General features: G+C 43.6%; 5 protein-coding genes across 5 annotated transcripts in view; all 5 read left to right on the top strand.

The window, feature by feature from the left end:
• Nucleotides 1-17: 17 nt before the first annotated feature.
• Nucleotides 18-2,399, top strand: LOC308158722 (alpha-1-antitrypsin-like). The gene is made up of 5 exons (XM_080532414.1): nt 18-78; nt 416-1,105; nt 1,313-1,580; nt 1,794-1,941; nt 2,135-2,399. The coding sequence occupies exons 2-5, from the start codon at nt 421-423 to the stop codon at nt 2,327-2,329; spliced, it is 1,296 nt and encodes a 431-aa protein (XP_080388540.1). The 5' UTR covers nt 18-78; nt 416-420; the 3' UTR covers nt 2,330-2,399.
• A 1,330-nt stretch (nt 2,400-3,729) lies between these two features.
• On the top strand, nt 3,730-11,580 carry LOC308157715 (uncharacterized protein). Its single transcript, XM_080531323.1, has 10 exons — nt 3,730-3,787; nt 4,125-4,790; nt 5,018-5,285; nt 5,498-5,645; nt 5,839-6,026; nt 6,245-6,306; nt 9,763-10,434; nt 10,528-10,795; nt 10,941-11,091; nt 11,280-11,580. The coding sequence occupies exons 1-10, from the start codon at nt 3,748-3,750 to the stop codon at nt 11,475-11,477; spliced, it is 2,661 nt and encodes an 886-aa protein (XP_080387449.1). The 5' UTR covers nt 3,730-3,747; the 3' UTR covers nt 11,478-11,580.
• Nucleotides 11,581-11,720: 140 nt separating this feature from the next.
• On the top strand, nt 11,721-17,131 carry carnmt1 (carnosine N-methyltransferase 1). Its single transcript, XM_080532415.1, has 8 exons — nt 11,721-12,414; nt 13,029-13,224; nt 13,531-13,697; nt 13,981-14,121; nt 14,481-14,659; nt 14,808-14,921; nt 15,865-15,968; nt 16,229-17,131. The coding sequence occupies exons 1-8, from the start codon at nt 12,236-12,238 to the stop codon at nt 16,391-16,393; spliced, it is 1,245 nt and encodes a 414-aa protein (XP_080388541.1). The 5' UTR covers nt 11,721-12,235; the 3' UTR covers nt 16,394-17,131.
• Nucleotides 17,132-17,947: 816 nt separating this feature from the next.
• Nucleotides 17,948-19,922, top strand: LOC308157507 (uncharacterized protein). The gene is made up of 2 exons (XM_080531068.1): nt 17,948-18,428; nt 19,030-19,922. Exons 1-2 carry the CDS (start codon nt 18,039-18,041, stop codon nt 19,195-19,197), a joined length of 558 nt encoding a protein of 185 aa, XP_080387194.1. The 5' UTR covers nt 17,948-18,038; the 3' UTR covers nt 19,198-19,922.
• A 2,895-nt stretch (nt 19,923-22,817) lies between these two features.
• Nucleotides 22,818-24,200, top strand: part of trpm6 (transient receptor potential cation channel, subfamily M, member 6) — a gene marked incomplete at both ends in the record, with an annotated part of 24,375 nt that continues 22,992 nt past the window's right edge. The window contains 3 exon segments of the mRNA XM_080531322.1: nt 22,818-22,823; nt 23,762-23,841; nt 24,046-24,084. Of these exon segments, the coding sequence (XP_080387448.1) occupies nt 22,818-22,823; nt 23,762-23,841; nt 24,046-24,084 (125 nt within the window).

Raw genomic sequence — 24,200 nt, 5'->3', positions numbered from 1 at the left:
GTGCCAAATCCAGGTCATCTCCTCAGTATATACAGTAGATGGGTGTTTGAGATAGGAGCTCTAAGTTGGACTGGGAGGGTGAGTACTGTGCTTCTATGCATTCTACACTGGGACACATTTACTGGTCATGCTGGTCTCACTGGCACACTAATCAGCTATGTATAGGTTATCTCTTAATGCTGTGTCTTGTTTTAGTATGAAACTTAAAACATTGTTGACAACTCTGGCTTTAACAGTAGAAATGCTGCAAAGTGTGATACAATATACCAACAGCTTTGAGTTAAGATATTCATATTTATGTTGTTTGAGGTATTTGAGTGTGTGAATTAGTCCATCTTGATTTATATGGTATGAAATAAGCTTAATGTTGCTTGATCGTAATGTATTTGACAATGCAAATGCTTATTTGCGGTAGTTACCATGATGCGGACAGCCCTGTGTGTGTGGGTCGTATCGGCAGTGCTCTGCTCAGGTAGAGCTGACCACCACGGTGACCACCACGGTCACGGTCACGACCACGGTCACGACCACTCCCACCCACGTGGCAAAGGTCACCGTCACAGTCATGATCACCATCCCCAGCCCCAAAACGACAGTCTCCCAGTGACCCAAGGCAATGGGGAGTTTGCGTTCCGCCTCTACAAGCACCTGGTGGCCCAGCCAGACTCCCAAGGCAAGAATGTGTTCTTCTCCCCGCTGAGTGTGTCCCTGGCCCTGGCCGCTCTGTCTGTGGGGGCCAGGGGCCAGACTCACCAGCAGCTGTTCAGTGGCCTGGGCTTCAACAGCTCAATGCTCACCCAGGCAGACGTGGACCAGGCCTTTAACACCATCCTCACCAAGCTCAACCAGAAGCCTGGCGTGGACCTGTCCGCAGGAAGTGCTCTGTTCCTGCAGAACACCTTCAAGCCACGCCCAGAGTTCCTGGAGGACCTGAAGAAGTTCTACCTCTCCGAGGGCCTCAATGTTGACTTCACCAATACCACTGAGACCACTGACATAATCAACAAATATGTGGGGGAGAAGACACATGGCAAAATAGACAAGCTGGTCAAAGACCTGGACCCAACCACTGTCATGTACCTGCTCAGCTACATATACTTCAAAGGTAAGATTTATAAATGGCTTAGTTTACTAGAATTGTTACTAGGATTGTTACTGTTGAACATGAACTATGAACAAACGTCATACTTACCTCTTTGTTCTTGGAGGAACACAGGTCCTGTACTAATGTTTTCCAACATTGCCGGTCTTGGGTTGCTTTCTTTGCCTCAATAAATTAATCAATAATATTTCGTTTTTTCTCATCCTAAAGGGAAATGGGCGGTTCCATTCGACCCTGAAGACACCAAAGAAGGCACCTTCCATGTAGACAACCAGACCACGGTCCAGGTCCAGATGATGACTGTGGAGAAGAAGTTTGATGTCTACTATGACCAGGAGATTTCCACCAATATCCTGCATCTGTACTACAATGAGTCTGTGTCCATGATGCTGGCACTACCTGAGCAAGGGCTGGCCAGTCTTGAGGAGGTCATATGCATGGACCATCTCATCAAGTGGCACAGAAAATTGAAGGCCAGGTAATAACCCTACAAAGTCACATATTTAGGCCTGAGTCACATCTCTCTCATCTACACCATTACAGCAAAAACACACAGCAAGCTTCAACCTCAGCAGCGCATGTGCGTTTGCAGTGTGTTTTCGCTGTCACGTTCATCATCATGTGTGTGGTAGGAGCAAGTAGCGCCTTGGTGTTCCTTCTACTTCATGCAAATGTCTGTGTTCGTTTTCAGGGATTACAGTATATATCTTCCCAAGCTGTCCATCACAACAACATACTCCCTCAACAATGTCCTAAATGGGATGGGAATGCCAGACATATTCAGTACCGCAGCTGACTTCAGTGGAATATCAGAGGACCAGAGGTTGTCTGTCTCTGAGGTAAGAAGGAAATGCTCTCAGTGGATTTAAAAATACATGGTTGAAATTTGTACATACAAGATAGTAACATGTTATTTTCTAAGATCATCATTACTGCATGTTATGGACATCTGAACTGACTACATCTTTCACATGGTACTTATCTCTGAACCCATGATCTAATCCTGATTGACTGTTGTGTGGTTGTCTGAAGGTTGTTCACCAGGCCTCCCTGGATGTGGATGAGGCTGGAGCGACCGCTGCAGCTGCTACAAGTGTGACCTTACAGAGGATCTTGTTAAGACCCCGCACTCTGAAGTTTGATCGTCCATTCATGGTCCTCATTCTTGACCGCGACACCAATAGTATTCTGTTCATGGGCAAGATCACCAACCCTACCAACCAGTGAACTGTGTTACAGGAAATTAGTGCCCCAAAAAACCTGTACCCCATCATCCCAAATTAAAATCTTAAATCAATCTGTAGTGTGTGTGTGTGTGTGTGTGTGTGTGTGTGTGTGTGTGTGTGTGTGTGTGTGTGTGTGTGTGTAGCGTTTATGTTTGTCTATGGAATGTCTCTGTGTATGTGTCGTCGCTCAGGGAGTTTGGCCAGCTGGCCGTGGACATGCTGGACTGTGCCTTCCCGTGTGTGTATTCACAATGTGCCCTGCCACTCACAACGTGCCTTCCTTTTTTGATTAAAAAAATGGTTGTCAGTCGTTCACCATTTCTATCACACCACTGGAATAAGCCCTGGTGCGTTTCTAGTGGACTCCTGTGTCTTCATAGTTGCTACCCATACTATACTTAGGGATATCCAGTATGTCCATGATGGTACTGTTGCTATTATAGCAGCTGTCAGATGGGACCTCGCTTGCAATGGGACCTGCTTCTCTGTTTATTTGTTAGTTTCTCTTGGCTCTGTGTGTGCTGGTGCAAAATCACCTGGGAAAGGGACTCAAGCTTTGTCATTTGCACATAGTACAACTAAATGTATTTATGCTCTAGGCAAGTGTCAGAGCCATTGAAGGCGACCCTGGAGCAATTGGGGGTTCAATGCCTCCCTCAAGGACACTTCGACACGTGGCCTGCAGGGATTCGAACCGAGGCGAGATGCCGAACTTGCGAACATTAGATGCCGACTCTACCGGCTGGGCCCACATGGATCCAGAATTTCCCACCTGCAATCTTCACCGTGGTGTCCCATACCAGTAGGATGGTGTGTGTGTGCTGGGGCTCGCCGCCCGGTCCATCTGGGATTAAGAGCAGCGGGCTGGTGGACCCTCAGAAACACCTTGGGTGCATTCGTAAATATGCTCTGGAAATCTGCTCTAGTTTCAACGTCATAGAGCGCTCTGAAATCAGTTAATTTAGGAACGGTCAGTTAAAAGTCTTTACAAACTAATTATAAACATGTTGGTGGACACACCAACGCTAACATTACCATCATTTCGCTGGTGGCCAACAATTTTACATGATCGTGTTAACATTAACGCTAACTAGCTTTCTGTTGCTAACTTTAGTGATGCTGACAGTAGATAGCCTACACGTTTTTTTTTGTAAATTCGAGTTTGTTAACTAAAGTTGTCATTTCCATCTTTTAAAATTCATGAATTTTAATTCATCCCATGCATAAACATGATTATGACCTGTTTTGTTACATGTAGATGCTTGTTGAATAATAGAGTACCAATGAAGCACAGAGCAAATATGGGGGCCAGCTTCGGTACCAAAACAAACTATCAAAGTCCAATCCCCCTGATCAATGCCAAATCCAGGCCCCCTGATTAGTGCCAAATCCAGGTCATCTCCTCAGTATATACAGTAGATGGGTGTTAGAGATAGGACCCTTAAGTTGGACTGGGAAGGTGAGTACTGTGCTTCTATGCATTCTACACTGGGACACATTTACTGGTCATGCTGGTCTCACTGGCACACTAATCAGCTATGTATAGGTTATCTCTTAATGCTGTGTCTTTTTTTAGTATGAAACTTAAACAATTGTTGACAACTCTGGCTTTAACAGTAGAAATGCTGCAAAGTGTGATACAATATACCAACAGCTTTGAGTTAACAGATTCATATTTATGTTGTTTGAGGTATTTGAGTGTGTGAATTAGTCCATCTTGATTTATATGGTATGAAATAAGCTTAATGTTGCTTGATCGTAATGTATTTGACAATGCAAATGCTTATTTGCGATAGTTACCATGATGAGGACAGCCTTGTGTGTGTGGGTCGTATCGGCAGTGCTCTGCTCAGGTAGAGCTGACCACCACGGTCACGGTCACGACCACTCCCACCCACGTGGCAAAGGTCACCGTCACAGTCATGATCACCATCCCCAGCCCCAAAACGACAGTCTCCCAGTGACCCAAGGCAATGGGGATTTTGCGTTCCGCCTCTACAAGCACCTGGTGGCCCAGCCAGACTCCCAAGGCAAGAATGTGTTCTTCTCCCCGCTAAGTGTGTCCCTGGCCCTGGCCGCTCTGTCTGTGGGGGCCCGGGGCCAGACTCACCAGCAGCTGTTCAGTGGCCTGGGCTTCAACAGCTCAATGCTCACCCAGGCAGACGTGGACCAGGCCTTTAACACCATCCTCACCAAGCTCAACCAGAAGCCTGGCGTGGACCTGTCCGCAGGAAGTGCTCTGTTCCTGCAGAACACCTTCAAGCCACGCCCAGAGTTCCTGGAGGACCTGAAGAAGTTCTACCTCTCCGAGGGCCTCAATGTTGACTTCACCAACACCACTGAGACCACTGACATAATCAACAAATACGTGGGAGAGAAGACACATGGCAAAATAGACAAGCTGGTCAAAGACCTGGACCCAACCACTATCATGTACCTGCTCAGCTACATATATTTCAAAGGTAAGATTTATAAATGGCTTAGTTTACTAGAATTGTTACTAGGATTGTTACTGTTGAACATGAACTAAGAACAAACGTCATACTTACTTAATCCTCTATGTTCTTGGAGGAACACAGGTCCTGTACTAATGTTTTCCAACATTGCCGGTCTTGGGTTGCTTTCTTTGCCTCTGGCCAAGTCAAGCAATAAATTCATCAATAATATTTTGTTTTTTCTCATCCTAAAGGGAAATGGGCGGTTCCATTCGACCCTGAAGACACCAAAGAAGGCACCTTCCATGTAGACAACCAGACCACGGTCCAGGTCCAGATGATGAATGTGGAGAAGAAGTTTGATGTCTACTATGACCAGGAGATTTCCACCAATATCCTGCATCTGTACTACAATGAGTCTGTGTCCATGATGCTGGCACTACCTGAGCAAGGGCTGGCCAGTCTAGAGGAGGTCATATGCATGGACCATCTCATCAAGTGGCACAGAAAATTGAAGGCCAGGTAATAACCCTACAAAGTCACATATTTAGGCCTGAGTCACATCTCTCTCATCTACACCATTACAGCAAAAACACACAGCAAGCGTCAACCTCAGCAGCGCATGTGCGTTTGCAGTGTGTTTTCGCTGTCACGTTCATCATCATGTGTGTGGTAGGAGCAGTAGCGCCTTGGTGTTCCTTCTACTTCATGCAAATGTCTGTGTTCGTTTTCAGGGATTACAGTATATATCTTCCCAAGCTGTCCATCACAACAACATACTCCCTCAACAATGTCCTAAATGGGATGGGAATGCCAGACATATTCAGTACCGCAGCTGACTTCAGTGGAATATCAGAGGACCAGAGGTTGTCTGTCTCTGAGGTAAGAAGGAAATGCTCTCAGTGGATTTAAAAATACATGGTTGAAAATTGTACATACAAGATAGTAACATGTTATTTTCTAAGATCATCATTACTGCATGTTATGGACATCTGAACTGACTACATCTTTTACATGGTACTTATCTCTGAACCCATGATCTAATCCTGACTGACTGTTGTGTGGTTGTCTGAAGGTTGTTCACCAGGCCTCCCTGGATGTGGATGAGGCTGGAGCGACCGCTGCAGCTGCTACAAGTGTGACCTTACAGTGGATCTTCAGACCCCGCACTCTGAAGTTTGATCGTCCATTCATGGTCCTCATTCTTGACCGCGACACCAATAGTATTCTGTTCATGGGCAAGATCACCAACCCTACCAACCAGTGAACTGTGTTACAGGAAATTAGTGCCCCAAAAAACCTGTACCCTATCATCCCAAATTAAAATCTTAAATCAATCTGTAGTGTGTGTGTGTGTGTGTGTGTGTGTGTGTGTGTGTGTGTGTGTGTGTGTGTGTGTGTGTGTGTGTGTGTGTGTGTGTGTGTGTGTGTAGCGTTTATGTTTGTCTATGGAATGTGTCTGTGTATGTGTCGTCGCTCAGGGAGTTTGGCCAGCTGGCCGTGGACATGCTGGACTGTGCCTTCCGGTGTGTGTATTCACAATGTGCCCTGCCACTCACAACGTGCCTTCCTTTTTTGATCAAAAAAATGGTTGTCAGTCGTTCACCATTTCTATCACACCACTGGAATAAGCCCTGGTGTGTTTCTAGTGGACTCCTGTGTCTTCATAGTTGCTACCCATACTATACTTAGGGATATCCAGTATGTCCATGACGGTACTGTTGCTATTATAGCAGCTGTCAGATGGGACCTCGCTTGCAATGGGACCTGCTTCTCTGCTTATGTGTTAGTTTCTCTTGGCTCTGTGTGTGCTGGTGCAAAATCACCTGGGAAAGGCATTCAAGCTTTGTCATTGCACATAGTAAAACAAAATGTATTTATGTATTTAGGCAAGTGTCAGAGCCATTGAAGGCGACGCTGGAGCAATTGGGGGTTCAATGCCTCCCTCAAGGACACTTCGACACGTGGCCAGCAGGGATTCGAACCGAGGCGAGATGCCGAACTTGCGAACATTAGATGCCGACTCTACCGGCTGGGCCCACATGGATCCAGATTTTCCCACCTGCAATCTTCACCATGGTGTCCCATACCAGTAGGATGGTGTGTGTGTGCTGGGGCCCGGTCCATCTGGGATTAAGAGCAGCGGACTGGTGGACCCTCAGAAACACCTTGGGTGCATTCGTAAATACGCTCTGGAAATCTGCTCTAGTTTCAACGTCATAGAGCGCTCTGAAATCTGTTAATTTAGGAACGGTCAGTTAAAAGTCTTTACAAACGAATTATAAACATGTTGGTGGACACCAACGCTAACATTACCATCATTTCGCTGGTGGCCAACAATTTTACATGATCGTGTTAACATAAACGTTAACTAGCTTTCTGTTGCTAACTTTAGTGATGCTGACAGTAGATAGCCTACACGTTTTTTTGTGTGTAAATTCGAGTTTGTTAACTAAAGTTGCCATTTCCACCTTTTAAAATTCATGAATTTTAATTCATCCCATGCATAAACATGATTATGGCCTGTTTTGTTACAGGTAGATATGCGTGTTGAATAATAGAGTACCAATGAAGCCGCAACCATAACATTTTGCAATGACTTTTACTCTTAACATTTTTAGATTGGAATGTTCAGGCGGCAGGCGCACGGACAAACCAGAGCACAGTGCTCTGAATTTTCGAACGGGGGACGCTCTGAGCGCTTTGAATTTCCGAACCCCCGGGTGCGCTCCGGCGCTCTCAGAGCATATTTACGAACGCACCTCATGGCACCTGGAGAATGAGCCCTCCAGTCTTGTGGGACTCCGGTGTCCCTCTCGCACATCCAAACCTCTACACGAGAGGAAGTTGTTTGCAGTATTTGAGGAGCTTCTCCCCATCAAAATCCTCTAAATCAAAAATCAGATTAAAAGACCCGAACTACCCACTGTACATACTTTGTGTTTTGTCCCCCGCCCCCACCTGTGGTGTATGTCCCCACCTGTCCTACCCGCTGTACATACCTTATGTTTTGTATTGTTCTTCCCATGATGGATGTATGTTTATCTTGTAGATAGTAATAGTTATTTGTCTGTATTATCTTGTAGATAGTACTAGTTTTTTTGTCTGTCTTACATGTAACGATGAATTGAGAATCAAGGACCCCAATTGAAATAAGCCAGTGGCTTTCTTGGGTTTTTATCCTGTTAGTTTACCTTGTATGTAATATGTACTTTCATGTACCTACTTCTGCAAATCTTCTAATAAAGTTTTCAATCAATCAATCAATCACTTGGAGATCAAACTCTTCTGTATGAGAAATGACCTGGCAACCATCAATGGGCTTTCCCATAACTATTTAAAAGGGTGAAAGATGACATAATGGCTTGTTTGATTTGCCTGATTTAACTACAAGTGTCGATATAAACCAGGCTAGATAGATACGCATTGAAGAAAAAAAACATGTCGTGAAGAATTATAAGGTTCAATCTCCGTTTAGGGTAGTTCAGAGATATTGAGCGTCAACGTTTTTACATTCCATTATGTTTTGTGAGATGGAACCTTTGTATTTTATGAATGACTAACTTAAAAATGTCAACATTTTAAAAATAACACCACACAGGCATTAATAAACACCTAATGGATCAGATTATGTAAAAAAACTCAATTTTGACAAAAATGGACCTTATAATTCTAACGTCACGACGTGTCATGTTAAATTTGGACTGTTCTGTAGTTTGCACTTCAGTTCAGTAATTATTACACAGAGCAAATAAGGGGGCCAGTCCGATATCTAAACAAACGTCAAAGTTCAACTTCAGTCCCCTGCCCTGATCGATGCCAAACCCGGAAAGACAATCAATCCGCTTCTCAGTATATAGACGCGTCTTTTTGGAAAGGGAACCTTAAACCGTTACCTGGACTGGGAGGGTGAGTCCTGTGCTGCTCCATATCTTTATACTGGGACACTTTTACTCGTCTTACTGGCTCTACCTCAGCTCTATGTTGTCTGTTCATATTTTGCCAATTTCTTTTATATTCAACTTTTAGAAGTGTAAATTCCTGGAGACAGCCATGGTTCTAGTTTTAACACTACACATGTTGTGTGATAAAGTATACCACGGATTTACTCAGACTTAACATTTACTATATGTAGACCTATGTTGTTGTTTGAGTAACTTGACTTCATGAATTGCTGTAGGCCTATATCTTTATTTATTTTTTATTATTATGAAGTGACAGGTGTTCAAAATAGGCTTTGCTTTGTTTTCTTTTTCCTCTCATATTTCGTATGAGAAAGAAAGTGTTGGAAGAGCCCATTCAATATAACAAAACAACACGTTTTAGCATCACTAAATACTTATAATTTGTTAATTGGATTCACCTGCCCTCCTGCTTTGTACTCGGTGAGTGCTGGTGTCTTGTAAGTTTTAGGGAGAACTGTTCAAAAGCAAGGGCTGTGTGATCCTAGTTATGTTTTTAGCATGCTCATTGATTGATTGATTGAAAACTTTATTAGAATGTTTGCAGAAGTAGGTACATGAAAGTACATATTACATACAAGGTCAACTAAAAGGATAAAAACCCAAGAAAGCCACTGGCTTATTTCAATTGGGGTCCTTGGTCATCATGTTCTATCAGCATGCTGAGATATTCTAAACATGCAGATGTTAGATAGCGATGTTGTTAATCGCTAACGAGCTAACAAGCGATATGGAGCACAGTGACTCAGATCGATTTTCTCTGCTATTTGGTTTGGGAGGGTGAGTAGGCTACTGTGCTACTACTACATATCTCTATACTCTGGGACACTTTTACTGGTCCTACTGGGCAGTGTGTAACAACATTCAAATAACCATATCTTCAACTATTTTGCGCTTTCATAGTCTGTGAAATTACCATGCTGACTTGGGCAACAAAACACTAGCTCCTGTCACTGTAGATGTAGTATGAAATAAGGTAAATATTGCATAATTTGTGTTCCAAATTTCAAACTGAATGCAACACTTCTTTGTGGTAGTTACCATGATGCGGACAGCCCTGTGTGTGTGGATCGTATCGGCGATGCTCTGCTTAGGTAGAGGTGACCACCACCACGGTGAGGGTCATGACCATCCCCACCCACGTGGCAAAGACCACAGCCATCATCATCATCACCACCCCAAGACCCATGTCTCCAACAGTCTCCCAGTGAGCCGAGGCAATGACGAGTTTGCGTTCCGCCTCTACAAGCACCTGGCGGCCCAGCCAGACTCCCAAGGCAAGAATGTGTTCTTCTCCCCGCTGAGTGTGTCCCTGGCCCTGGCCGCTCTGTCTGTGGGGGCCCGGGGCCAGACTCACCAGCAGCTGTTCAGTGGCCTGGGCTTCAACAGCTCAATGCTCACCCAGGCAGACGTGGACCAGGCCTTTAACACCATCCTCACCAAGCTCAACCAGAAGCCTGGCGTGGACCTGTCCACAGGAAGTGCTCTGTTCCTGCAGAACACCTTCAAGCCACGCCCAGAGTTCCTGGAGGACATGAAGAAGTTCTACCTCTCCGAGGGCCTCAATGTTGACTTCACCAAGACCGCTGAGACCACTGACATAATCAACAAATACGTGGGAGAGAAGACACATGGCAAAATAGACAAGCTGGTCAAAGACCTGGAACCAACCACTGTCATGTACCTGCTCAGCTACATATACTTCAAAGGTAAGTGTAAATGGCTAGTTTATTAGTACTGTTTACTATTAATACATATTATAAATTAATCAATACTATTTTCTGTTTTTTCTCATCCTAAAGGAAAGTGGGCGGTTCCATTCGACCCTAAAGATACTAAGGAAGACACCTTCCATGTAGACAACCAGACCACCGTCCAGGTCCAGATGATGAATGTGGAGAAGAAGTTTGAAGTCTACTATGACCAGGAGATTTCCACCAGTATACTGCAGCTGAACTACAACAAGTCTGTGTCCATGATGCTGGCACTGCCCGAGGACGGGCTGGCCACTCTAGAGAAGGTCATATGCAAGGACCATGTCACCAAGTGGCAAAGATGGATGACAGCCAGGTATGACCGTACAAAGTCCCATATTTAGGCCTATAAGTCAAAAACCTATCATCTTCATCTTTGTCATCATCAGTTTCATGCTCTGCCTGGTAGGAGCAGCAGCAGTAGGCTGGTGTTGCATTCTAATATATGTGTTTGTTTTCAGGAAGTACAACGTGTTTCTTCCCAAGCTGTCCATCGCAACAACATACTCCCTCAAGGATGTTCTAAATGAGATGGGAATGCCAGACATATTTAGTACCACCACAGCTGACTTCAGTGGAATATCGGAGGACCAGAAGTTGACTGTCTCTAAGGTAAGAAGGGAATGCTCTCGGTGGATTTAAAAAGACATAGTAAATTGAACTAAAAGCGGTTATTTTGTTAAGTTAATCATTAAAACATACTATACTGCATGTTATGAACTGATTACAGTTTGTATATTTTACTCATCCCGGAAGCCAGAATCTAATCTTGACTGACTGTTTTGTGTGGTTGTCTGAAGGTTGTGCACCAGGCCACCCTGGATGTGGATGAGGCCGGAGCGACCGCTGCAGCTGCTACAGGTCTGACCTTAGTACCCATGTCCTTCCGCCCTACCTACGTCCTGAAATTTGACCGTCCATTTATGGTCCTCATTGTTGATCGTGAAACTGATAGTATTCTGTTCATGGGCAAGATCATCAACCCTACCATCCAATGAAACCAGTCTTCACCTATCAATGTAATGCTTGCTTGTGTCGCAGGATATTAGTGCCCCCCAAAAACCTGTACCCCATCACTCTAAATTAAAATGTATAAATCAATCTTTATTGTGTGTGTGTTCTTTTTGTTCTTTTGATAATGTACATTTTCTACATGACGGCTAATGTCGGGCGACACCAATTATAGAATAAGTTGTTCTCAATTTAAGGCTGTGTATTCCATTATGCTGCCAATCTGTGTACGCTGTTCATTCAAAGGCCTATTGCTGTAGCTGTTAACTGGCTGTCCTCTATTCTCTACTAGGCTCATGTAAGAACACTGTGGCAATATTTGTCATGCCCCATATGTGGCAATATTTGTCATATACCATGTCTCATTCCATTAGTTGAGCAATGATCACACAAAGCAAATTCTTTACTCTTGCAGTTAAAGCTAAAAGTCCACGTAGAGTCCAAGTAGAGCAAAGGGGTAGTTCAGTATGAGCAAGATTGCTGAGGTTGGAATTTAAAAAAATACAAATGTTTGGTAATTATTTATTTAGACAGATTTATTGAGAATTATTAGTATTCATATATGTAAAGTACATTCAGCCATTTGACACATAAACATCAGTCATGTCAACAACAAAAAAAAGCTATGCTCGAATGCATCAGCAAATACTTGGTGTACAATTACATAATAAAGCTATGAATAAATCTCTCTGATGTGTGAGTTCGATTACTTTTCCTAGTTCGGTCGAGTTCGTTTTTCGACTGGATGGGTCTGTGTGTGCATCAACCAGACATGGCCGAAGGGACAGGGGAACTGGCGGCTGATGGAGAGAGAGAAGAGGCGTATTTATACCTTAGACAGAGGAACAAATGTTCGCCAGAGGAAGAGACCAAGCTCGAAAGTCAGCACTTCTGGAAGGTGATCGATGCGTTTAGATATTACAGGTACGGACTGATCCAGAACTACAACAGAGAAACCTCTAGATCGCTAGCTAGCCTAGCTCAGCCACCACAACAACGTGTGAACCAGGCAGTATCAGGATGGCTTGCAGGACAGAGCGACCGAACCTTGTTTGCTGGCTATTTGATCTGTTTGACAAAGAGAAATGCATAAACATGCATAATCACTGAGCTAATTTTTCTTTTATGTTTAATGCACTAACATTTCGTGACGTTAGAATTATAAGGTTCCATCTCCATTTTTGTCAAAATGTAGTGTTTTACATAATCTTATCCATTAGGTGTTTATTAATGCCTGTGTGGTGTTATTTTCAAAATGTTGACATTTTTGAGTTAGTAATTCATAAAATACAAAGGTTCCATCTCACAGAACATAATGGAATGTAAAAACTTTGACGCTCAATATCTCTGAACTACCCTAAACGGAGATAGAACTTTATTCTAAGCTCACGATTTGACAGCTGGCTTTCATCGGGGCATTTGTTTTGTCAGTCACGTCTTGTTCATTTTCTTTCTTTCAACACTACATGTTGAAAAAGTCAGTGTTTTTAAAAATGGAATTGTCCTCTCTTCATATCCCCCCCCCCCCTATATGTCAGGGTCCATGTCCAGGAGCGGGTGAACCGTTCGGAGCGTCAGTTCCGCAGTCTTCCCCAGCATCATCAGCAGCTGCTGTCGGGGGTCCCTGATAACCTGGCCCGGCTGCGGCTCTGCGTGGAGCACAACCAGGAGGTGCTGCAGGCCATCGTGCTCAACTGTGTCCACATGTTCGAGAACATGGAGTACGGAGAGGAGGTGAGTCGAAGGGTCAGAGGTCACGCATCCTTTTCCTCTGTGATCTTGACACGAGACACATGTCATGGTAACTACACAATAATAACCTGAATTAAGGATTTTTTTGTTTGTTTGTTTGTTTTTTTGTTTTTATTCAAGGTGCTGTAGCTGCTTGTGGTGTTGAAATCATACATATTATATATATATATATATTTTTTAATGTGTTGTTCAGTACAGTCCAGTGATGGTGCAGTGTATACTACAGTAGTGTGACGTGATGAGTTTGATGAAGAGAAGGTATTTATGTGGAAGTGCCTTTCTTCCCAGGATGACCTGAGGAAGGTGCATGCGTCCTCCACCTTCGACATGGACAAGCTCAAGTCTACCATAAAGCAGTTCGTACGTGACTGGAGTGAGACAGGGAAGGCTGAGAGAGACTCCTGCTACCTGCCTCTCATACAGGAGGTTCAGCGGCTGTTCCCCAGCGACAAGTAGTGAGTTGCAGTACTACGAACTACAGGCCCACATACACACCTCTACCTATACCATACCTCTCTCTCTCTCTCTCTCTCTCTCTCTCTCTCTCTCTCTCTCTCTCTCTCTCTCTCTCTCTCTCTCTCTCTCTCTCTCTCTCTCTCTCTCTCTCTCTTATACACACACACACACACACACACACACACACAGACACACACAGTAGAGACAGGCAGGGGTCCTTAAGTTGTGTTTTTAGATGATGTGTGTTATATTTTGTCAGTGATGGTGCGGTTGTTTGGGCAGTGATGTGTCCAAGGTCAGTGTGCTGGTCCCGGGGGCGGGGCTTGGTCGTTTGGCTTGGGAGATCGCTAGTCTGGGCTACGCCTGTCAAGGAAACGAATGGAGCTTCTTCATGCTATTCTCCTCAAACTTTGTTCTCAACAGGTATCACACACACACACACACACAGACACACACACACACACACACACACACACACACACACACACACACACACACAAGCAGAAGCACACTTGTTTTTGCATTTATTTGTTAACTAAAATCTTGAATAATTCAGTTCCATCTTTCATCAAGTTCTTGCATATGTTGCAGTATATTTCACTACAAGGGTGAATAACATGGGCCAACAACTCATTCTCACCCTGCTACGGCTAGATATGTTAGCACCAATGATCAGGACGCATTTTAGTGTTATTAACATTCTAATGCATTGACCTTGATAATAATTCTACTGTTAAGCTTTCTGTATGATTATAACCTTTTTGACCCTTCCGTTTCTTGAGGTGTGAGAATGTGAACTCCATGACCCTGTACCCCTGGATCCACCAGTTTAGCAATAACAAGAGGTCAACCGACCAGACGCGACCAATCCGCTTCCCCGATGTCAACCCCCAGAGCCTTCCTCCAAGCGCAGACTTCTCCATGGTGGCCGGGGACTTCCAGGAAGTCTATACGGAGCCTGGTGAGTGGTCAGCCCTGCAGAGGCTGTATTGAATAGCTGTCCAATATCACACTTCATATCTTTGCCATGTCTGTCCAATCAGTGATAGGTTCTTATATTTCTCCTGATGGTGAGTCTGATGGCGGTCGTCCTTCTCCTCCCCTCTCAGACACCTGGGACTGTGTGGCAACCTGCTTCTTCATCGACACAGCCCACAATGTCATTGACTATGTGGAGAACATCTGGAACATTCTCAAACCCGGGGGTGTGTGGATCAATCTCGGTAAGTCCCGACAAACTGGCAAATTTTAACAGACCTATTCACTTACCTTTAGGGCATTTAGCAGACGCCTTTGTCCAAAGCAACTTACAACAATAAAAAAAAAACGTTATTCAAATAACTGGGCAGTGCGACTGCTGCAGCCCTGCAGAGGTGGTGGTTCCAGTTGGCCAGCAGAGGTGGAGGAGTGGCGTGAACGGGCAGGTGTATGGGGCAGAACAAGGGTCTTAAACCTAATGCGAGCTACAATCAGGAGCCAATGAAGAGTGCGGCGGAGAGGGGTAACACGGGAGAATTTGGAGAGGTTGAACACCAGACGGGCGGCAGCATTCTGGATGAGCTACTGAGGTCTGATGGCGTAGGCGGGGAGCCCAGCCAGGAGTGCGTTACAGTAGTCGAGGCGGGAGATGACCAGTGTCTGGACCAGAAGTTGATCTGCAGGAAAGCGTTTCCTTCTGATGTTGTAGAGGACGAATCTGCAGGAGTGTGCTGTGCATCCCAGGGATGAAGAGTAGGTCAGTGTTGTTCAGGTTGAGCTTGAGGTGGTGGACTGACATACACGCAGACATGGCGACAAGACAGGCAGAGACCCGTGTTGTCACCTGTGAGTCGGAAGGGGGAAAAGACAGGAAGAGTTGAGTGTCGTCTGCGTAGCAGGAGAAACCATGCGAGGAGATTACTGAACAAGAGTTTTTGTGTAGAGGGAGAACAGTATAGTACGGTAGTATAACTAGGTCCTCTGTGGCTCAGCTGGTAGAGCATGGCGCTAACACCGCTCAGGTTGTGGGTTTGATTCCTGCTGTGACCATATATACTGAAAAATGTATCCACTCACTGATGTAAGTTACTTTGGATGAAGGTGTCAGCTAAATGGCATGTATAGTTTCACATGAATAGTCACAATGATGCTGTATTTGAACAAAGCTGTCATTCCCCTCTTGCACAGGCCCGCTTCTGTACCACTTTGAGAACATCGCCAACGAGCTCTCCATAGAGCTCAGCTATGAGGACATCAGGACGGCCATCTTGAAATATGGATTCCTCTTGGAGGTAAATATAAACTGACACAATGCATGTTGATGGCGTGCTGTTCTGAGACAGGGTTATAGGCACAAGCAAGTAGATAAGATTAGATTAAACTTTATTGCCATTGCAGAGTAACAGACAACGAAATGCATTAGTACAGTAGTACAGCCCCATATACACAATAAATAGACTTCACAACATTATCACATAACAAAACAGCACTAAATGATTCATAACACAGTTGTAGGTGCCAGTGTGTAGTAAACCGTCATATCTCATTGCAGGTTGAGAGAGAGTCTGTCCCCACCACCTACACAGAGAACCACTGTTCCATGCTCAAGTACCTGTACGACTGTGTCTTCTTCGTGGCAAGGAAACCTGTCCATGTGTATGCCGACGGAACACCGGAGGCGTCCCCGCGGCCAGAGAACTCCGACTGCATGACGTGACATCGCCCGACGTGAAGTGAAACGTGATTTCGTCACAGTGAAACGTGATTTCCACATGGCCAAGAACATTTTACGAAAAAGAAAACAGAAACATTACATTAACAATGGACAGGTTTTCTTCTTTAATGTTTCTTCTTTTTTGGTAATATACATCTCATCGCTGTAACTGCCGGACAAGAACACATTCCCTTCTGCCCTTGTGGGACAGATTGCTTGTTGAAGACTAAAGTGACATCATCACTCTCCTCAGCCCAGGACTGGTCATTGCATTCTGTTATAGAGGCCATGGGATGCCTCTGTCTCCATGGTGACCTGGTGTGATTTCATGTGTGTGTCTAGAGGCCTCTACCTCTACACCAGCTCAGCTCCTCCAGCTCCCTGGCAATCCTGCTCCTCCTCATGGTTTGTCCAGATGTGTGTGTGTGCAGTGAGGCGCTGTAGCCATACAGTAACATCTAGTACCCGGGAGGGATGACCACCTGCAGGACTGTGGAACAGAGTCTGAGTTGTTGCATCCCTGCTCTACTTTGCCAAAGTATTTATTCTTTTGTAAAAGATAGTGTTAGCCAGCTCAGATTTTTTTTCCATCTGAAGTAGTGGTCAAAAAGATGGTGGTCTCGAGATGGTTATACTTTTGGTGGTCAAAAGTTGTTTTAAACTTATATCGTAGTATGATTGGACGCAGAGGTTGAGTTTCAGCATCACACCTTGGGTCTAGCTACCGCCTCATTTCACAATAAAGGCAAATTACATTTTTTTTAAACTATTCATTTATTGAGATTGTTTGTCTATTTTTGTGCTGTGTACTGTGTGATACAATTATTAAAATGTATTTCATCAAGACAGATCTATTTTTTTAATGTTAGTCCTTTAACTGCTCTTGTATTCTGGTAATATTATGGTGGGTGAATGGACTGCCCGGTGGGCTATACAATCCCTTATGCTTATGTCATACTTTTTTTTACAACTGTTTCAGACTCAGACTGTCTAGGTAAACCTTGTTAGTACAGTATTAAAGTTAGAAACTGATAGAAGGGGCGCTTATGTGGCGTAGCGGGTTAAGCGTCGACCATGTAACTGCAGGTTCGATTCCGGCTGGGGACATATCCTGCATGTCATCCCTCCTCTCTCTCTCACCCATCCTTCCTGTCATAATCTATACTGTACTGTCAATACAAATGAAAAATATGAGTGGGACTGCCCCACTCAGAAAAAATAACTTGATAGAAAACTGATAGAAATGGAGTCCATGGCGCAATAACTGAAGAGCAACATTTACCAATTGTAATGTGTTATCATATGAATAGAATCATGTGCTCTAATGTGTAAAAGATACATCCAGCACACTGCATAGATTAATAATAGTTGACTATGAAAATAGCTCTCATGTGAAGTGATTCATATGAACCGCTAGTTGTGAAGTGGCGCTGTTGGCAAAGAAGGCAAACAAAGTCGATGGTGGGCGGAGACAGACTCCGGATCTATCTTCTCATTGGACAGATCGCCAAGAGAAATTTAACAGTAGGTAACTTGCCTACGCTATGTTGAGTGAAATGTGGTTTTATTGATTATTATTAACACCTGTTGATGCCTGGAAGACTTAACATATTTGCCATTGTGTGAATTATTCTCTGAACGTGTATTAATGACGAAAAGGCGAGCAGAAGACGTGTTGTTCCACGACGTTTCTTACAAAAGAGGTTTTCGTTCACTTTGCAGTTTTGATGCGCAGTTTGAGAGCATGGCTTCAACCGGGGGTGTGAGTCCGCCATCGCTGCTCGCTTTGTTAGGGAAAGAGACCTGCAGAAAGAGACCCTGTCATTTCGATGACGAGGAGGGACAACAAGAGACATCCCCACCGAGCAAGATGACCACCAGTGATCGGGTCTGTGCGTCGGAGAGTTCGCTGGTAACCAATTCTGGAAGCTTCCAAGAGCATGGCCCTGCAAACGCTGCCTCGTTCTCCACCTCCGTGACTTCAAAGAAACGTGCACGAGAGGACACCGCCGGTGCACAACAAGATCTTGCAAAACTTGTAAGTACTCGATGTGCAGTATATCTATTGCACACATTAACGTTACATTGCCTGCACATTCATCGAGCACTGTATATCCCACCAAGTCCACAAGGTGTCGCTAGTGTCACGCTTTTGTCTATACTTATTTTTGCCTAATGTAATACTACTTGCTCATTTGAAAGCATGTCTGTTGTATATCAACTAAAAAGGCCGGTGTAAAATGCAACATCACCAACACACGCTTTTTCACAAGTTAAACAGGGTATCCGCGGTGTCTTGAAAAGTATTAAAAGTTGATAAATCAATTTTGGGAAAATCAAGACCCTTATGTATTAAAAAGTCTTATCACGATTTTATGAGGTCTTGAATTTTGTAGGTATTTTTCTGAACTAGACTCTGTCCAAAGAGTTTGAGTACTAAAAACGTTTAGTAAAAGTTCGTGAATTTATTAGTTTTATTAAAAAACAAAGATGACTTACAGCTCGAAGTGGTGGTGAGGTCTGGAAAAATATTGACAAGGTCTTTAAAAAGTCTTAGAAAGGTATTGAAATTAACCTCAAGATTCCTGTATATACCCTGTTAAATAAAACGGTCTCTTTCCCCCCCCTCCCACCTCCAGGTTACACACAAAGATGATGATGAGGATGGCCTTTGCACTTTCAACTCATTCCAGTATTGGAGGGTCCCCCTACCTGAGCTGGACCTCTCATTACTACAGAATGATAATGTCTCTGAACCAAATTCAGAACCCCCTGTCAAAGACTCCTCTGTTGCCATGGAGTCGTGAAGACCTGCACCCCAAGGAGACTGCCGCAGACCCCCTCACAATAACAATCAACACAAACTATGGGTGCGTTCGTAAATTCGCTCAGAGCGCCGGAGCGCACACTAGGTGCGGCCGAATAATTTTATTGGACGAAAGGCATTCCATGAATGCTTGATCAAATTTCCAGAGCGTATTTACGAACACACCCTATGATGACAGAACTACATGTTGAATAGACTTCCCAACACATGTTGTACACTCCCCAAATCACAGATACCATATCACCTAGCACCTTGTGGCCATGATGGGATGGTTTAGCCTACGTGCTGCTGCATGGAGAGTAATGCTACAAAATCCATCAATGGTGTACGCTGTAGTTCAACAGCCCAAAACCAAGAGACTTTCAACTGCTTTTGTAAAAGCTTTTATAGACTTTAGTTATTGTGTCTTAGCCAACAGTAACTTTGCCTAACCATAACTTTTATGACATGTTTGTACTGCTTCTTTCCATGTTGATGGTGTTGTTAGCTTTTGCAACTAGTCTTTGTTATATTTGTTTAGATCCACTATTTTTTTTCCAGCTTTTTTTTATGCTATGTTTTGAACTGAGCCTAAACTAAGTTGTTACTGTAGCTAAGGTCTGCCATGGGCTTGGTGTTATTCCTGCTCGTTCTGTTTAAACTGAGTCATTGACTGACTGTTTCACACTTTACTCTTGTTGTGTACCTCTCATTTGTAATCATTCCATGTTGACTGATGGATGAAAGTATTGGAGTGCCTGGGTTGTAAGAATGCCTTGCTTCAAAATAAACAATCTTCCAGAAGTTGTTAATAATCTTTTATCAAGTAACCTGCTGGTGATTGTGTGCACTGTTCATGTCTAGTGTTGGTACAAAAAACAAAACAAAAAAAGTTTTTAGTTTTAGTAGAAGGCGATAATACGGAGAAGGTTTTTCCTTCTATCAGTGGCCCCGGGCCCGAGCTAGAGTACTCTTCCTGCAACGAATAGTGGACTGCTGATTCACATGCTTAGTATTCAAATGTATTGATTGTAAGTCGCTTTGGAATAAGGCGTCTGCTAAATGCCAAAAATGTAAATGTACAGGCGGAGAGATGTTGATCGCTGTGTACATGTTGAATGTTAGTTCAAACAAGTTAGTTCACACAAATACCAGGGGGGTAATCCATCAACGTCACTAAAGGAGGAATAGTACACATGGGGGTATTCATTAACACCAACACCCACTCCAGAATTATTTATGGCTTTATTATGAAAGATTAGGGTTAGGATTTGGCTTAAGCCTTGTCTGTGAAACCGGCCCTAGAATGACCACCAGTAACTCAATAGCATACCACATACCATCCTTATCAAGACCAGCACACACCTCACACTGTTAGCTACAAGGCTGTCAGCTCTGGGCTTATTTCGATGAGTCTCGTGAAATAAGCCTGTGTTTTCCTTTAGTGACGTTGATGGAATACCCCCCTGGAGAGTGGTTATAGTTGTTATTATTATCTACCCCTGTGGACGTTCCTTCCCCTCCCCTCAAGCGTCCAAAACCATTGGATTGATTCAAGAGCATAGGCTTTGGTTCAACCTTTTTTTCTGAATGGGGCAGTCCTACTCATATTTTTCTATTTATTGATAGAGACAGTTGAGATTTTGATAGGAAGGATGGGTGAAAGAGAGAAGGGATGACATGCCCGCGGCCGGAATCAAACCGGGAACCCTGCGGTTACATGGTCGACGCTTAACCTGTTACGCCACCTAAATCATATTTCTGACATAAATCCATTCCCTTTAAATCCATCGAGGTGGAGTGAAGGAGTGCATACATCTGGGTGCAAGGCAGAGTCCAACCACAGACAGTGTGATTGAAGTTGGTTCATCTCGGAAACCAGAACCTCATCTCTCGAGTCTCTCTGAGTGAGACTAGGGCCCAGGGGCCTTCTTGCTACCACAGTGATTGTTTTGGACCTCCAACCCTGCTCAGTCCTTACACATAAACCCTATGACTCGGCATAGTCTGTCCACCATCTTTCGAAAGATGCTTTGCTCTTTGGCTTCATCAATGATTAATGTTCCTCAAATACGATACCAAAAATACCGTTCTAGTAGAATGATTCTACTCAGTTTAAGCTCTGAAAGAAAGATGTGAGAAGGCCCATGTTCATGTGGTAGGAAGCAGGAACTATCTACTGTAAAGAACTCATGAATTCCTCAATGCTAGGGAATCTGACCCTTGGACCAAGGCCCAGATCAAAGCCCCTCCCCAGGAGGAGAAAGCCAATGGGACAGAGGGAGAGGGAGAGGTGAGAGACTGCATGTGGAATGTAGTTAGTTACCTGTGTCAGGTACATATGAATGCAGGTCCTACCATGGTAAGGTTGATTCATTTGTCTATGCTACAGTACACATTAATGCCAGTTATCTCGTATTGCTTGCGTTGTCAAAAGATAACGGTTTAGGGAATAAGCAGGGTATAATATGAATATGTTGATATAACTCTACACAACTGATGGCAACAATGTGTTCATGTTTCTGTTTAAACTTGTTCTTTGAGTTTGTTAGTTTCTGGTTTCTAACCCTTCGTTGGAAAATAGTGTCTCTTCTTCCATAAATTAAGATATAAATCACTGTTCTCATAAAGTGTAACGGCGGGTGAAACACAGAATTAAGTGCTTAGGTGTACGACGTATCGTGACGTTAGAATTATACGGTTCTATCTCAATTTTTGTCAAAATTGAGTTTTTTTTACATAATCTGATCCATTAGGTGTTTATTAATGCCTGTGTGGTGTTATTTTTAAAATGTTGACATTTTTGAGTTAGTAATTCATAAAATACAAAGGTTCCATCTCGCAGAACATAATCATGGAATGTAAAAACTTTGACGCTCAATATCTCTGAACTGCCCTAAACGGAGATAGAACCTTATCATTCTAAGCTCACGGTATAGGCATCTACTATTATTGCGGCACTGTTGCGGCTGAAGCCCCTAATTTGTCCGGTTTATCTGTGTGTGTCACGACAACAATGTTATCTTCTCTATCCGTGGCCATTCGCCCCCCTGTGTAAACGGCGCATTCAGTTGCCCTTTAAGAGACATAAACGCGATTGTTCAATGTCCACTGTACAAGCATTAGACATGTGAATAAAGTTTGTATTTTGAGATTTCAAGGCAATGACATGAGTTTGCGAACTCCACAAGTCAGTGATCATGTTGCGCTATTTTCTTATCTTTAAAACAAATAATTCAGTACACTGCAAAAAGTAAATCTAAGGAAGATTAAATATCTTAAATCAAGGCAATATATACTTGTGTTATGTCTGACTGCATTCGTTTTTAGTTTTACTTGTTTTAAAACAATCTTGGCAAGTGACATTTTCCTGTTCTGTTGACAGAGGCAGATAATTATGCTTATTTTAAGTAATATTTCCCCTATTTTATAGCTTTTTTTCTTGTTTTTGAGAGCTGCCTTTTTGCAGTGTAGAGCCCGACGATCTTGGATGTGGACATGATGCGCACATGACGAGCGCGTCCGGTAGTTAGGGAAATAAGTAAATAGAAACGAGTGGGACAGATTTGGGGTGTTAGCGAGGTCACCGAATGAAACGACAATTGAGTATGTGACGTTATGATGGAGGTAAGCACACACACGCATTGTGTATTGGAATAGATCCTACCTGACATTAATTTATGCCATTATGAAGACCAATTTTTTTTAAATTCCAAAATGACTTGTATCCACTGGCGGACTCAGGGGGGGCAGGGGGGGCGACCGCCCCTCCTGGTGCCCCCACAGTTGAAAAACGTCTCTCTTAAGTGCCCTTTTGAGTGGCAAAAATGCCCTTTTGAGTGGCAAATTTAGAGGATGTGCCCTATTAGCTGCCCTTCCAATGGTCTAAACTTGACCATGTGCACTGATGGGGTCCCATGTTGTGCAGTAGGTGCCCTTTTTTTCTTTTCACCACTGCCCTTCAAACAGTCTGAGTCCGCCACTGCTTGTATCCAACGGAAACGGTTACTCATGTGAACTGGAGATTTAGAGTTAGGTCGACTGATCTTATCTTGGGTCCTCTGTCTGTTTAGCGTACACACAGACCCAGAGAATGAATCACGTCTGCTGGCCGCAGGAAAGGGATGTGATGGGTGGATGTTTCCCTGGCTATAAAGGCTGTTCTGAGCAGGGCCATTGTGTTACTGTCTGCTAAAAAGCCTTTCGGAAAACACATGAGCGGCCGGTGCCTGGGACGAATTTGGAAAACAAGATTATTAAGATCACTGATAGTGAATGAGGAGGAGATGGACTAGTCTGAACTTCGACATCGCAGTCTCTTTATATTTACACAGTCTGGTCATGAGCTTACTGTAAATGACTACTTCAATAAAACTGTTAAGTCTTTAGTTGAATAACATCTTTGGACCAACACAACATTGAGCCAATGTCTCTCACAACAAGCGTTTCTGAAAAGGTTGTGATAGGTTGGATTGGTTAAGAAGATGGTTCAATCATTGTATATTCAGACACCACTGTGTACCAATGAATCTGTGATGAACAAATATGATTTTTTCTTCTTGCAGTGGCGGAAGTCTTGGATAGAGGAAACCTTTTGCAAGAGAGACTGTGTGAAATTCATCCCTGCATGCAGAGATCTGCACAGGTGAGCTGGAATCAGAACCACACAAAAGACTGAATAGAATCTATCAATGTTTCATTAGAAAACTTTACATTTTATTTGAGACTAAATAGTTGTGGTTAGTTACTGCTACTGTAATTATACTCGCTGTTGGCAGCAACATTACTTGTTTATGGGAAACAGTTTCTGTTGAAATGTTCTTGACTTAACATTTCCTGTTTATTACAGATGTTATCCAGTGTGTCAAGTTTGCCAAAACCTAATACGGTATGACACCCACTGTGTGTGTACATGTGTGTGTGTGTGTGTGTGTGTGTGTGTGTGTGCGTGTGTGTGTGCTTGTATGTGTCTGCTTGTACTGTATGTGTCTGTGTGTGTGTGTG

The sequence above is a fragment of the Nansenia antarctica genome (genome assembly GCF_963989245.1).
Source record: "Nansenia antarctica genome assembly, chromosome: 5".
Taxonomy (NCBI): Eukaryota; Metazoa; Chordata; class Actinopteri; order Argentiniformes; family Microstomatidae; genus Nansenia; species Nansenia antarctica.
This window is presented reverse-complemented; position numbering and strand designations above follow the sequence as displayed.

Excerpts from the sequence above, each read along its gene's own strand:
- LOC308158722 (XM_080532414.1), top strand. The coding sequence starts at position 421 with ATGATGCGGACAGCCCTGTGTGTGTGGGTCGTATCGGCAGTGCTCTGC. Across the intron at positions 1,581-1,793 it reads CACAGAAAATTGAAGGCCAG|GGATTACAGTATATATCTTC; the intron begins GTAATAACCCTA and ends GTTCGTTTTCAG. Across the intron at positions 1,942-2,134 it reads AGAGGTTGTCTGTCTCTGAG|GTTGTTCACCAGGCCTCCCT; the intron begins GTAAGAAGGAAA and ends GGTTGTCTGAAG.
- LOC308157715 (XM_080531323.1), top strand. The coding sequence starts at position 3,748 with ATGGGTGTTAGAGATAGGACCCTTAAGTTGGACTGGGAAG. Across the intron at positions 10,435-10,527 it reads CAGCTACATATACTTCAAAG|GAAAGTGGGCGGTTCCATTC; the intron begins GTAAGTGTAAAT and ends CTCATCCTAAAG. Across the intron at positions 11,092-11,279 it reads AGAAGTTGACTGTCTCTAAG|GTTGTGCACCAGGCCACCCT; the intron begins GTAAGAAGGGAA and ends GGTTGTCTGAAG.
- carnmt1 (XM_080532415.1), top strand. The coding sequence starts at position 12,236 with ATGGGTCTGTGTGTGCATCAACCAGACATGGCCGAAGGGACAGGGGAA. Across the intron at positions 13,698-13,980 it reads CTGTTCCCCAGCGACAAGTA|TGATGTGTCCAAGGTCAGTG; the intron begins GTGAGTTGCAGT and ends TTGTTTGGGCAG. Across the intron at positions 14,922-15,864 it reads GGGTGTGTGGATCAATCTCG|GCCCGCTTCTGTACCACTTT; the intron begins GTAAGTCCCGAC and ends CCTCTTGCACAG.
- LOC308157507 (XM_080531068.1), top strand. The coding sequence starts at position 18,039 with ATGACGAAAAGGCGAGCAGAAGACGTGTTGTTCCACGACGTTTCTTAC. Across the intron at positions 18,429-19,029 it reads AACAAGATCTTGCAAAACTT|GTTACACACAAAGATGATGA; the intron begins GTAAGTACTCGA and ends TCCCACCTCCAG.